Source organism: Python bivittatus, unplaced genomic scaffold, assembly GCF_059951505.1.
Source record: "Python bivittatus isolate LINGU-HERP-01145 unplaced genomic scaffold, Pbiv_v1 ctg000020_np1212, whole genome shotgun sequence".
NCBI lineage: Eukaryota > Metazoa > Chordata > Lepidosauria > Squamata > Pythonidae > Python > Python bivittatus.
In genome coordinates, this window is record NW_028277030.1 from 77738758 (window position 1) to 77753903 (window position 15146).

The following is a 15146-nucleotide window of genomic DNA, read 5'->3' on the forward strand; positions in this document are numbered from 1 at the left end:
AAAGGCAATGCAATCATGGCAGCTCTCTGGGATGGGCATCTTTCTCTTTACTCTTTGCACAGCTGCTTTTCTTTCCCTCGAGATAAACAGTATACTTACAGTACTATCATCCCTTCCTCAAAAGCCACCCTGAGATCCAGCCAATTGTTTGAAGATCCTTCACATTTTGTAGTAACTTAGTTTTTAATTAATTAATTTGGATTCATAGGCACCTTGGTACTCATTAATTGCATATTGTCTCCTTCTTTGATCATATCAGTATTGTGTGTGGTATCAATACAGAACATTTTTTCCAGTAATAAGATAGCAGATGCTATATAAATATACCCCTGTTGCCTAGTTTATCTGCATAACTCTTTCTACTTTAGCATTGATATTAGAGTATGTTCAGCTTGCTCATCTTTCTAACTATCAATAAAAGTAAGTGCAACAAGTGTTCAAGGAGAAATAGGATCCTTTTTATTCCAAATTTCCGAGATAAAGTGTCCTTGCTTTTTAATTGCCTTTCTGATTTTTGTCCCTATGTGCTACCAGCTCTCCTAGTAGGTGGCAGCATTTAGCTGACCTTACCTGATATCAAAATAATTAATCTACTTAGGACTTGAATGGGAGATCACCAAGTATTATCTGGGCAATAAACTAAACTGGGAAGTTAAAACAAATAAATAAATAAATCCTGGAATAAGGCAATAGCACACCACTTCATTTTTGCCAAGAAACATACATAGTCATGCAGTCACCAGGAGTCAAGTTCCAATCAAGGGACTGTACTTTTTTTGTTACTGGTATACAACCTTATCGCTTTACATCCTTTACTGTTCCTTTAGATTAGGACTCTCAAGCTTCCCACTAGTGCTCTACCTCCCCATTTTCAGCCCTTAAAGCCCCCCCTCCCATGCTGCTGAATTTTGGTGTAATTGCTGAAAATTAGCAGTGCACTTTCATGCCATTCTGAGATGCAAAACGTATGAAAGCTGTTGTTTACTCACTTAAGCATGCTTAGCCCATACACACACGTACACTAAACCTAGCAAAGAATAGAAAACCCCAGCCCTATCCACGTGAGTAATGTAGCCCTGCTTTCCTTGCATTATCATCCATCCAATATCCTTCTCTTCCTGCTCCCCCCGCCTCATGTATAGCCTCTGGCCCCCCAACTTAGTTCCTTAAAAAGATAATTATGCAGCCACTTTATTTTCCTTGGTGCACACTTCATTTGCATACTTTTGAAACAGGTTACAAAGGCAGTGGCTGCATTTGCTCCCCCAGTGAGTCTGGGTTCAATCAGATCCTTCCTTACTCTGACCTATTGTCCATAGCTCATTCACTCCTAATTGGCAATTCCAAGCATCTAAAGCTAAGAACTCCAAAACAAGCCACAGTATTTAAGCAAAAGCATATCCTGTTGGGTGTTGGTTTCTAAAAGTTGAAGCAACCAGGAATCAAAGTTTGGATGGTACGACAAGCTTTCGTCATCTTAATTCAACACCTTGCACTAGTGTGAGGTGAGTGGGCATGAATATGTTGTGTGCAGGGGCATAAAATGTGATCACACCTTACCATTTGGAGGAGATGTAGCCATTGACTCACTTAAGCTGGTTTTAAATAGGTTGGCTATGAAGGAAGAAAGCAAAATGAAACAAAACACCAAAACAGAGCTGATGTTTGATTGGTTGTGCTGCATACTGCCGAGGCCCACACCCCAAATAGGGTCCCAGTGCCAGTTCCTGGCATTGTTTGGATCTGTTTCTCCTCTGCTCCTTTCCCCTCTGTAAGCAAGTGATCAGTAACAGGAGCCATCTCTACTTAACCAATACTCTGAGCAGTGAGTATTTTGGGCTCAGAGGAGCTGAATAAATGGATCTACAGTGGGCTGCAAAGGGCATCTAGCCAGATGGCACCTTAAAACTCAAGGTGGCACTACAAGAATGCTTAACTGCTGTGGTCTTTCAAACTGTTGTGACCAGTTTTCTGTTTCAGGATGGATGACTTGTAATTCTATTTACATCTCAAAATCTTAATAATATAGAATTAGATCGGCATCAGCTATTACCGAGTAAAGAAGCAATGCTGTGCTGCACCTGTGACAGAGAGAGGAAACATTTATTGGAATAATACTGCAATCTGAAAATGTTTCCTTAATTTCCACAAGAACTGTAATTTAATTCTTGGCACTAGAATAATTTTTTCCCCTTCCTACCAAATCCTTTTAAGAAAAGTAGCAAAGAACTGAAATTAAATTAAATTAAATGGAAGGATGCCAAAATGCAGAAAAGCAGATCATGTTGGCTGTGATGGCCCCAATTAGAACAGGCTTGAATGGTGACAACTATGTATTTAACAGTTTTGGTTTTTTTAAAAATCTGCATTTAACTTGGGAGTAATTACAGAAATAATCCTGACTCTTCGCAGCTAGAACGTCACTTTGGCTTTTGAAACTAGTCATCTCCTAAAACGCACACACGCCTGCACAGACCAAACAATCAAAATCAAAAATCTGTAGCTTCTGTTCCACAGCAGTGGTTCCCAATCTTTTCTTTTAAACAAAGTGTAACAATATAATCCAAAGTGTTTGTGGACTGCCAGGTAAGCAAGTTGTTTTAAACCTTTTGAATATAATGTTTATATTCAAATTTACATATCAAGAGCCATTAAACTTGCAAAAAGGCTTCTCTCCAATTGTTTCTACCCATGCCATGAGATCCAGCAGAAGAGGGATGTGATGGGTCCTCTCAATTAAGAAGTGTCATCTGGAGGGATCCAGGAAGAGAGACTTTTCTGTCTTTGCGTCTGCCCTATGGAACATCATCCCCCCCCCCGAGGTCAGAGTGGCCCCACCCTATTGGCCTTTCGCATGGCCTTGAAGATGTGGCTGTGTTCCCAGTCTTGCTGGTCAGACTGTCAGTCAGAGGCCATGAGATGGTTATGTGAGTTGTAGTTTGATTGGTTTTTTATGTTGCTGCCAGTTATGTATTTCATTTTAGTTGTTGGTAGTGTTTTTAACTGGTGTTAGCTGTCCAGAATCACCATGGAAAGATGGGCAGCTATCTAAATGGATCCAAATGAACCACAGTCAGACCTCCATTCAGCAGGTCATCCAAACGGAGGAAGATGTCTAATAATCCTGCATGTTTGTTAAATCTAAGTAAATTATCTGCAGTAATTTGTGTCATTTGTATAATAATAAATGAAGCAAATTACACCATCCACATCAGTTTGCATAACAGTGTCATTATGCAAATGACGTGCCGGTTCATGTCCTTTGGGTAGTGAAAGGGGTGTGAAGACTTTGTCAGGGGTGAAGAACCAAAGCTTTCAGCCTTGTGATCTGGGTGGATTGGTTTTACTCAGTATGGCAAGAAATAAATCAAAAGTTCCTCCAAGCCAGTGCTATCCTGTTCCTTTGCCGATGCTGAATCATTCATGGGGTTAGATCCACACTGGCCTTTCACAAATAAAAGAGGTCTTTCGTACTTATCAGATTATTTGGGTCCAGCCTACAGTATATTGAAAGAAAATCATGGCAAAGGGCAACGGTGGGACTTTGAAGGTTTACCCATCTGCACCTAATGATGTGGTTGTTCCAACTCTCTGGATTCATAGTTTTTTTCTTTCAGCAGAAACTATCCATGCATCTCTAGTAAGCAAGATTTAGTAATAATGCATGATGTCACTGCTATTCTCTTGACAATATATTCTGAAATAATCATTGTTTTCCTCTTTTCTCTGATGTGTAAATATTGTTGTTGTTTTTATTTTAGGATCTAAACAACGTTACAGGAGCTAAGCAGAATCTTGAGGAGGAGATCAGAAACCTCCAAGACAGACTGGCTGCCAGCCAAACGGCTTGGGAAGAAGTGGGCCAACTCAGGATACACTGCAATGAAAAAGAAGCAGAACTGAGAACTAGTCTAGAGCAGGCCAGGGCAGAAAAAAAGTTGCACAATGAATTCAAAGACCAAATAGTGACTTTACTTGGGAGTAATTCCACTCTGGCTGCACCATCCAAGGAAGACATTGTGGAAAAAATCCGAGAGTTGTGCCACAGAGAGGAGGGCAAAAAAACAGTATGTTAACTTTTGTTATTTTTCATCAGTGTGCTTAATTTATTCCTCTGTATAAATTAAAACTTTATAGATGTTGACAGCCTCCTTGTATAATGCCCTGAGCAAAAGAACAAAAATCTTTCACTCTTCAGTTTTAAGTATTACGGCATCTCTCCACAGTTATCCACAGCTAGCTATGATTGATGCTAGAATAACACAAGTTGTGGTTTGACATTATAAAGCAAAGTCCACCTTTTCATGGTTTATTTATTTATTTATTTGTTATATTTATATAACCGCCCATCTCACACAAACGACTCTGGCCTTTATGTACATTTACTTCCATGTACATAAAGGGCAGAATTCATGTCACATGTCACATTACATCATTTCCCCACCCCCTACCCCCATCCCAATCTCCCTCGGTGGACATCTATGCATCTGTCTCATCAATATAAAATAGAAGGCAAGATACATTGCAAACTCAGCTTAACCATCATAATAGAAGAAGATTCAGATTTCCAGAATTGTATAACTGTATGCAATATAGTTTTACCAGTAACCAGACTGCTGCACAAGTATTTGAATTTAACCATGCATTTAACCACATTATCTTCTAAAAGGAATCTAAATCTTATGCCAAGGAAGAACTCCACCATTCTTCTCCTGCTTATACTTCATGGATTGTAACTGAGCTGTAGGTTCAGTATAGCTTGCGTGTAACTGGTACAATTTATTTCCAATGAGGAAAAGATATTTCAAGTTAAGCACCACTAATGATCAGCATTTTATCTACTAATTTTAAAAATCTTTCCTACAGCTGCCAGTTACACTTACTGGTTCTCAGTGTTCACAGCACTTGATAATCTTCATAGGACAATCCTCCTTATGCTGCTTAAAAGTAATCTCAGTTGAACTCAGTTGACTTATGGATTGTATATTATGTATATTGGATTGTGGTGGCCTTAGGCAACCCTCTGCCCGCTCATATTCTTGCACCTTTAAAGCAGGACGTAAACTTCATTGTAATATACTGCTTTTATAGATTTGTGATTTGTGATTTAATCGGGGGCATTTATATTTCTATTGTTTTTATTGTCTTGTTTTTAATTGTAAGCTGCCCAGAGTCACTCTCTGGGGGAGATGGGCAGCATATAAATTTTATAATATAATATAATATAATGTAATGCAATGCAATGCAATACAAATAAATGTATAAGTCTTTGGAGGACATTAGTAGAATTGATATTTGTACCATAGTCTTGTCTGAATCCTCTGAGTCAAAAGTTGAAGAGGCAGACTAGATAGGCCATCCTTTTCCCTGCTAGGGGGCCACCGTGGCTCTAGTTACGAGGCAAATTACGCTCTCTGAACTTTCTACATCCTCGATTCCCAGCAATTATCAGAGAGTTCATGATGAGAATAGAGCCATTCAAACTTGTATTTGCCTGACTTTTGGTTTTGTGCTTGCTGGCACGCAAACAAGCAGTGCTGAATGCATTACCAGTAGTTAGGCTTAAAATCATTGTAAGACTTTCAGAAATCTTAAAGATATTTTATTTCACGTCAGAAATTTTAAAAAATGAATTCAGTTCAGGAATTGAAAGAAAGCATGAGAACGATCTAATTGTAAGTGGTGACAGAATGACAAGACACAGCGTTATTTTTATGTAACAGTTTATATAACAGTTGCTCTGTATCTAATGATTGTAGGAAACATTACAAAACAACGCAGCCCATTACAGAAAAGCACATCTTTAAATTGCAATCTGTTAAAAGGAGCGGATGCTGACATTTATTTATTTATTTATTTATTTTACATTATTTATATCCTGCCCACTCTGAGCAGAATAAAATCAAAGACAGTAAAATAATTTTTTAAAAAAAATCCCTAGAACCATGCCTATAATCCCATAGTTAGAAACATAGCAAACAAAGGGGAATTAAAAGGTGATCATATGCTGTATATTATATTCAGTTCAGTCCCAGTTAGTAATTTAACTGTCATGGTTACAGGCTTCTCAAAGCACAATAAGCTACACTGTGGTTTCTTTCTTTTGGCTTAATGTGACACCCCCATCTCCAAGCCCTATCTTAGGTGCTGGTGCTTACTCTTGCTCCCTCAGTTTTCAACTTGACCTGTTCATGCCTTGAAACATACTGCATTTACCTGAAAGAAAGAAGGCCCTGAATTTAAGAGAATCTTTCTCTCCAAAAAAAATCTGCTATTCATCATCATTATCACCAACATAGGCAAAAATGATAGATAGATAGATAGATAGATAGATAGATAGATAGATAGATAGATAGAATCAATAACTACTGATTAATATTAATTGTCTGTAAAAGGTGGCATCTCTTATTTAACATTAATTGATCTCCTCGCATGTATTAACCGTTCTCTGAAACACACCATTCTGACACCCGGAAGTGTGCAAATACAAGTGCACACCAACATTTTCTTTCTTCTTTCCCTCCTCCCTTCCAACAGAAACAGTAAAAAGAAAATATAATGAATGAAAGTATGAGATGGGCAGAAGAAAGGAAAAAGGAAACAAAACATGATGGAAATGTATGAGTGTTCATGCTTTTGAGCAGCAATATCTGCAGCCATGTATTCTTCCCATCCATTTTTAACAACGTTTTCTTTATTCTTAAAACCACGCTCCCTATTCACAGGTAATAATTTGAGGAAAATCCTTTTATTACCTTTTTCTCTGGTAATAAATGGTAGTGTAGGAGCTGTTGGACCATCTAAACTTCAGGCCAAATCTAGTAGTACTCTAAAATTAGAAACTTTCAAACAAAGTTTAACAGAGGGTGAAGACCATCCTTTCTGAAGGCACCATTTTATCTTACGTATTTGGATTGTACAGTTTATAGGTCTTCTTCTGCCTCATGATCAACTCCAGAAGATGATTCAGCATCAATATAGTCTTACGTAAATCTGAAGAAAAGGAGAAATAGATCCGGGTGATAGTCCATGCAAATCAACAAATGGCCTTTTTCAGGGCCAGATATTAAACAACATGGGAATAAAATAGGGCCCTTTGGTGTATAATAGAACAGCTGTTTCAAAGCTGGTATGGCCAGATGTGCTGGGTCTACAATTCCAAGGATTTCCAGCTAGCATGATCAGACCATTCTGCTTCACCATTAATGTCCCGTGACTAGGTGGCAATGACAAAGCAATCGGCCTGATTGAAATTTCTCTATAGGTATGTTATTAACCAACTGTTAGGATACCCCTGGAATAATAAACCCAACTCTACTTTTGTTGACACGATATTTTTATAAATGCATTTGACTGCTTGGATGATATTTCTTTGGAGGAGAAACTAATAGTAACTATCAAGAACTATTGCAAGATGCCTCACTATGCTCCCCAATACAGTAAAGTTTCCTCTGCACTGAGTTTATATTGTGTCACAGATCCAGTAGAGGTTGCTCATGGACACTTTTTAAATTTCTTGGTTTTCTGTAAGGTGACCTAATTGTAGTTTAAATAACTTTGGATAATTCAAATGCGCTGTAAAATGTTATTTTTTTTTAATTCTTTAACAAGTTTCCAATTGAATAATCTAAGCTTGTGGTTAGGAAACTTTGTATAGCTTTTAGTGCAGTAAAAAGGCCTACTAAGCTTTCAGGATATAAAGTCGAGTGCTTCATGTTTAGTAAACAGTTGCCTCTGTGATTTATTGCAATGAGCTGGCTTAATCGTCTGTGCTGCAATACCACAGCCATTTCCTGAACAGTCCTGACAATATACGATTGCAGCAGAAATACACATGCATGGTTGTGAGAGGGGAGCAGAGAACCTGTTTCTGTCCAGATGTCTTGGGACTATTAACTCCCACAATTCCCAACCAGAATCCTGGGAGTTATAGTCCAAGCACATATGGACAGGATCAGGTTGGGGGGAAATGTTGTAAAACCTTTCAGCATTCTTTATTTATTTCTGACATTTTTATGCCACTCCCCTCCAAATGGCTCTAAGCAGCATACAGCAGAAAGAAGGATTAGAAATAACTGGACAAACAGAAAACAGTATAAATCCTAGTTATGCTGCGGCTTGTGACAAAGAGTTGTGTTATAAATGCAAATAATGGTAAACGTCATGGAACCTTTCAGATTCAGCAAGCTAGTAACGTAATTCCTCTGCGTTGATAACGTAACACTTGATCATATTATAAAAACAGCAGAACCACGTTGAGGTGACAACCCCATGGGAAGAATAATGGATGCCTTGGTTACAACAGAAAGAGGATTTGGGGCTTCATTAGTAGCACTGCTAGGACTCACAATGGGGTTATTTTTCTGGGTCTACAAGGAGATGCTGGACCAAAGTGCTTCACTTGTATCTGAATACATTTGGCAGAAATGTTTAAGAGTACTATAACATGTGAAAGGAAGTTGCAGTTTTTCATAAAATCAAGGATGCAAAAAAATGTCAAATGCATTTGCTGAGCTCTAAATTCACAGCATAGAACTGATTTGAAAAGATGAATGCCCTGTTTCCATTGTTCCAGAATGATGTCCACCAGCAGGGAAATATCCACTTTAGCCTCTGGAGAGCCTGAATTTAGACCTCAGGAACTCAGACTACAATGCCAGAAGGGGCTTGGGCATGTTCTGCTGTTCTTCCTAAGAAGGAAGGAACACTATGTTCTACAGTATTACTTTGGATGTGTTTATTCTTGCTAGAACCCCTTCTGGTTTACTGAATCCAGAAAAACATGCAATATGGAGTTTTTAACATACAAGGTCACACCGTCCATATATGTGTGTGTGTGTATATTATATATATACATACACATACATACACACACGTATAGACACAATACATATACATGCCTATATATATCCTTGTATATAAAAATCATATCGTTATTAAATTATTTCACGTATCTGGCTATGCTTCAGCACCTTGCAGGTCTTATTTTTATTTGTTGTTTGCAAAAGGAGAGCACAATATAATGTTTGTGCTATAGCTAATCATTTCTGTCCCTTGGGCAATGTCTTAAATGATTTGCTCTTCACTTTGTTTAGTCAGAACTAACTTAAGATGAGCCACCTATTTCTGGCTCCTTTCCATCCTATTACTGAGGGAATGTACTTTACTGTATTACGGTGCACGGTGTACTTATGGACTTAAAATGAGAAGTTGCATGGATTGTCCCTTTGCCTGGACTATTGTCCTTGCTGAACATCTGGGAAAAAGAGTATCTTTGTTGAAAACATGTTCTGTTATCCCAAATCACTGCAGTTTTAATAGCTATGAATACATTGCAGGGCATCTGAAGTTCTTTTTGTGCCCTTTTTCTGCTGTGTTAGGGGCATATGTATCCTGGTAGAGAATTGGCAGGGTCCCCCCCCCCACTTCTTTTCACTGAGAACAAATGGCCTTGTTCATCTTTTCAGGTCTGGAATTCCCCAGATGTGTTCATCTGTGTTGGCAGGGAAGGATGAAAGCTCTCATCCAGTGCATCTGGAGAAACCAGGGTTTGAGAAGCTGGTTAATGTTGTGCCTAAAGTTTGGCTGGTGTTCTTAGCTGCAGTTCTCCCATTTGCTTGTCTTCATTGTTGTTTGTGCGTTTCATAGCATCTCCATACAAATTTTTCTTTAGGTCTCAGTCTTGGGTAACATTATCTTTTTTGTATTTGAGATGTTGTAAGTTTAAGTGCTGAAGCTTTTAGTGGGAAAGTGAGCACTGCGTGCATAAATGCTGGCAAAATGAGGCCAGCTTGCGGACACAAGGGCTGCATTTGCTAATTAGGTAACTATTTAGCAACTTTCAAGGCGGGATTGAAAATGAACAAAAAAATAACTATGAACCTCCGCATAAAAATACAATCAATTTTGAACAATCTTATGAATATGGTGAATAGAATCCAATAACCTTAATTTTATCTGTTTGGAGATTTATGGAAGGTTCATGCAAGTAATAAAACATACTTAAGACAGATGTTACTGTTTCTATCATTTTGTGTAATGGGATTTATTTTGTTCTTGGCTATGACTACACTAGATTAGGTTTTATTTATTACTATCTGTTGGCTTAAAATTTGTGGATCACAAGCATGTCAGCCTTAATTTTAAAATGTTTTACTACATTTTAACTGATTGAGATTCAACCCCACGTAGCTATAGAGAGTAAATGCTGCCTTATATTTCAGATGGTCTTAAGCCAATGTATTTAATCGACCACACTCTTGTTCCTGGGCGTGAATGTTGATCAGAATATGGTCTTATTGACTTCTTACACAATAACTTTTGAGGGAAAACCTTAGGAGACATATGTATGTGATCCTTTATTCCGGGTCCCTCTACAGCAGGGTTCCTCAACCTTGGTGACTTGAAGATGTGTGGACTTCAACTCCCAGAATTCCCCACATTGGTCCACACCATTGGTCCAACAATTCCCCACATTGGTCCACAAGATGAGTCCACACATCTTCAAGTCACCAAGGTTGAGGAACCCTGCTCTACAGTGATAGAGTTTGGAATCATCTTTCTGCTTTGCTTGTGTCCTATTTTTTTGCCCATCACTTAATCATTCATTCATTTAGGAAACATCTATACTTTTATATGCACACACACACACACATTAATCAAAATAATAATTTTTAAAAATTGTCTGTGCTCATATACACAAAGAGATGGTATTTATCCAAAGTCTAGCCATGTCAAAGAAAAAAGAGTTTCCTAATATTTCTTTATTCCCCCTGTAGACTGCATCAGCCATATGGAGCAAATAGTACCTAACATACGCTGTGAGGTCAGGCATGGTACCAGCAAGGGCTTTATATGGGTTTTATAGGGTTTTCAAGAATTATATGAGAACATAGGACACTACAAGGCAAGCGCTGTACATCTAACATTGCATCAATTTCTCAGTTTTCTGTAACTGGAATATTAATAACAAGGGATATATGTTGTTGTAGATTAATGTCAGATTCTGCTATAACTGGCAAATATTCTTATATTAGTCTTGCAGTGGTAATCTGGAAAGTTTATTCCATTAATTATCAATAAATCTTAAATAAGTATTTGTTGACCCATTTTCATTGGCAGAATATTTATATTGAATTGGCAAGGTACATATTAATAGAATATTGTCTACTTCACACATTGCTCTAATTAAGATTTGTTTGATTTTGGCTTAGCATATTGTGTGAATCTAGCCTTTGCAGTTTTTGAGCCACAATTTATGGTCTTGTGTGATATATGAATTCAGCCAATGGAGGTTTTTTTCAACTAACGAAGGGTAAGAAGATTAGTTCCTTCTAATTAAGTGTTCATGGTTTTCCTGTTTGCTGAGTAAAAGATGATTATTTTACTGCTCCTTATAATTGATGATGTCTTTCTTGTACCACAGTTTAGTTTCATGCTCAATCTCTGACTTAAGTTTGCTTTTGTTTCCCAGATGGTATCCCAGCTTGAAGCCCAGATAAGTAAACTTACCGAGACCCTGGAGACTCAGGCAGTATTGCACCAGGAGGCCTTACAAAGGGCCAAAAAAGCAGAAAATAAATTGGAGATGCTTCATGATCAGTTGATGCGTCTAGAAGGAGAGCTGGTGTCTGGAGATGTGATGCGAGATGTTTGGAAACTTGAGAAACAACAAGTAATATCTTATGTTTGTAGGAAGGGTACAAGGCAAGGTAGAGAAAAAAATTTAATGATGTAGTCCTGAATTTACCAGAAGTAAATGTATGGTCTGTTTACATTGGTACATTCATATTCGTATAAGCAAAATTGTTGGAGAAATCATTCCTCAGTATGTTCAGGGTGGTGATTTGATCGTAAACACATGTACATATACATTCAGGGTTCTTGGACTGTATCATACAGTACTACAAGGCTGAGGTCTTAGGCAGTGTGGTAAGCAACAAGCAGTGATAATATCTAATAAAGAGAAAATGTGTTGGTGTTTTGGATCTTGTGGAGATACATTACTAAGAGATTTTTGACTGCTGGTTTTGGACCTCAAGAGGCAGTCTGTTTTGGGATTAGTATTCCTTGTAAATTTTCCTGGAAGTTGCCTGCACCATAGAGAACATAGAAGGGAACTTAATATATTTAAAATGAAAATAAAATGTTACTGAGAAATCAGCTGTTTACTAGATAGAGAAGAACAGAATCAAAACTAGTTCTCATTCAGCTAATTATATTATTGAAGTTTAAAAGAAATCCCATGGGTTTCATAGGACTCTTGCAAAAGAAAATGTTTTAACTCTGTTCAATTAGTTTTTTACTATTTTAGTTATTTTCCCCTATCAATGAGGGCTTGTTTGTCTAACTTCAGCATAAAAACTATCACAACCCTTGAATATAATGTCCAGATTTTCTTGATTCTGTTCCCTGCCATTTTCTTCTTTTGTTTTACAGTGATCAAAGCTGGTCATAATGATCATAGTGACACCGATTACAACCAGATTTTGGATGCACAAATGTCCTTGGAGGCAAATAAAGCCCACTAAAAGTGAAGCAATTGCTTCATTGCTTACTTTGTTGAATGATCCTTGCCAATGAAGGATCAGCTGAATGGGTTGATAAAAATGCATGGATCAAAGAGTTTTACTGTAGCAAAAAAGCTTATAATAGTTTGCCTCTTTTGTCTCAAACCGTATTATTTATGTATTTGAATGTCTTCTTAATGAAGCACAACGAATGCAGATTTTTCTGTCCTTCTAATGGAAGAACACTGTGGTAGGTTAGATAGAAATGTGCCTGTCTGCAAAAGTTTCATGATGTAGCTCCTGGTACAGATGGCAAAAGGCATTTCTCTTGCCCATCAGAGAAACCCTTGGAAACATTAGTCTCTCCAGTAGGCACTGGCTCAGTGAAAAATCTCTCTGGGAGGCCCAGTGTCTCATCCCCTTCCCTCGGATACCACAGTGCCAGCAACAGACAAGACAGCTGTAAAAATTGCATCAAGCCACAGTCTTCCATCCTGTGAATATTATGGACCTGAGGAAGCTTAAAGATTAGAACACACGCACACTTCACAAGCTGTATCATACTGCGTATACATAACTCTATGAAGAGTTATGTTTATGTGTCCTTTAGAAAACAGTAGTTCTTTTACTGTTTTCCAGTTATTTGCTGAGAGAGAATGGAAGAACTCTAGAGATACAACCATGGTACCATTGAGAACACAAGAGTCTTGTGGCATCTTAAAGGTTTTTTAAAAAGTCGTGCCTCTTTCATCAAGCTTAATTTCTGTTGACTTCATGGAGATGTCCACTCAGTTTTCTTGACTGAGATAGATAATCCATAAGTGCTTGGTATTACCTTCTGAGATGTTTTTGGATTTCACAGTCTAGATTACATCCCTGGAAGTCTCCCATCCAACTACTAACCAAGTCCAAGTTTGCTCAGCTATTCAGAATCAGCCAAATTCAGCTTAAAAGTTAGAACATTTAGTTAGGTAGTGGGGAGGTTGCTTCTGGGGTTCAACAAGCTGCATTGTTTTGAGCAGTGCTTGCTTGCTTATTGATTGTGCCTGTCCTCTGAAATGAGGCTGCCCCCAAGATCTGGATGGTCCCCACCCTGCTGGTGCTTTGATGAGCCTTGAAGACCTGGTTTTTGGTCCAGGCTTTTGGGGGCAATGACTGAAGCCCCCTTTGGGTTGTATGGGTTTGTTTCTCTTTTGTGCCTGTCTAGTTTTGTCATCTTCACCATCTTTTACTCCTTTAGTTTTGCCTTTTTTCTTGCTTTTAATGTTTTTTACTTATTGACCACCAAGAGTTGTTAGGAGTCAGGATGTACATCAATCTAATCAATCAACCAACCAACCAATAAATAAATAAATATGTTGCAAAACTTTGCATGCTGTAAGAATAGCCCTGCTGATCAGATCGAGGCCCATCCTAGTCCAGCAATTTGTTTCCAACCCAGTACTTCTTAAGTCCCTAGGAGCAGGAGATAAAAACGTCTCCCTTTCTTGCCATTGTTCCCCTGCAGTTGTTATTGAGAGACACGCTGTCCCCCCAATACTTTTGAATTTTTAAAACTAATAGCTGTTCACAAACCTGAATTTATCCATTTCCTTTTTAAAGTCATCTGAGTTAAGGGCAATCATCATGTCCTAGGGAAAGAAATTCCATAAATTAATTATGCCCTGTGGGAAAACCATTTTTCTTTTGTCTGTTCTAAATCTCCTCCCCCTAAATCAACAGATGACCCTTAGTCCTAATTTTTTGAGAGGGGGAAAAAGTTCATTTTAAACATTTCAATTATGTCCCTTCTTGGTTACCTTTTTTCAAAGCTGAAGAGTCCCAAATGTTTGAACTTTTTCCCATAGGGAATGTATTTAAGAATCATGTTGTTTGAATTGGGCAGCCCTATAAATTCAATAAATAATAAACTCCTGTGGTCATTTTGGTTGCCTTTTATACTTTTTTACAATACTATTAGATATTTTTTAAAGGTGGCATCAAAAACAGTATGCAGTATTCCAAATATGGACGTAGCATCAGTTTTTATAATGGCATTGCAATATTGGCAATTTTATTTTCAGTCTCTTTCTTAATGATCCCTAGTACAGTATTATTGTTATTATTTAATTTATAGTCCTAGACCAAACCAACAAACATTAAAACATAAGCAGATGTATGTATGAAAACAAAAACAATCAAAGCTGTCAAGAAAGCGCCAGTGAATTTCTATAAGTTAAAGCTATAGATAAAAATGTTGCCATTGCTCTTGAAACATGTGAGGATAATCTGGCTGTGACATCTGTTACTCCATAGATCTCCAGGGTTGATTTCAGCTAATCTGGATTGCTAGGCAATTATCGTCTTCCTTCCTCATCACTCCCTGTATGTCCCTCCCAAAGCTAGTGCTTGGCAGAAGAAGATGATCATCCCCTACCGCAATAGTTGACTTTTTCAAATGGAGTAGATATCTTTGATGAATGATCTCTTGTGATCCTCAACTGTCCCAAGATCTGCTCCCTGATTAGTTACAGATAGCTCATGCTCCCATCAGTATAGGATTTTTTGCCCCAGTATGGGTGGCTTTATATTTATTTGGCTGGTTATTTTGTATACTGCCATAATCCTTAAAGTTTCCAAGCAGTTAACAGCACAAAA

General features: G+C 37.9%; 1 protein-coding gene across 3 annotated transcripts in view; it reads left to right on the forward strand.

The window, feature by feature from the left end:
- The window catches only part of CCDC170 (coiled-coil domain containing 170), a 56942-nt gene that overhangs the window by 33269 nt on the left and 8527 nt on the right, over positions 1-15146 (forward strand). For 2 of the 3 annotated variants that reach the window (XM_007432678.3, XM_088142096.1), the window contains 2 exons: positions 3762-4067; positions 11474-11674. In XM_007432678.3, the coding sequence (XP_007432740.2) occupies positions 3762-4067; positions 11474-11674 (507 nt within the window). The remainder of the gene's footprint in view (positions 1-3761; positions 4068-11473; positions 11675-15146) is intronic. The other variant, XM_088142103.1, reaches the window with a different exon arrangement.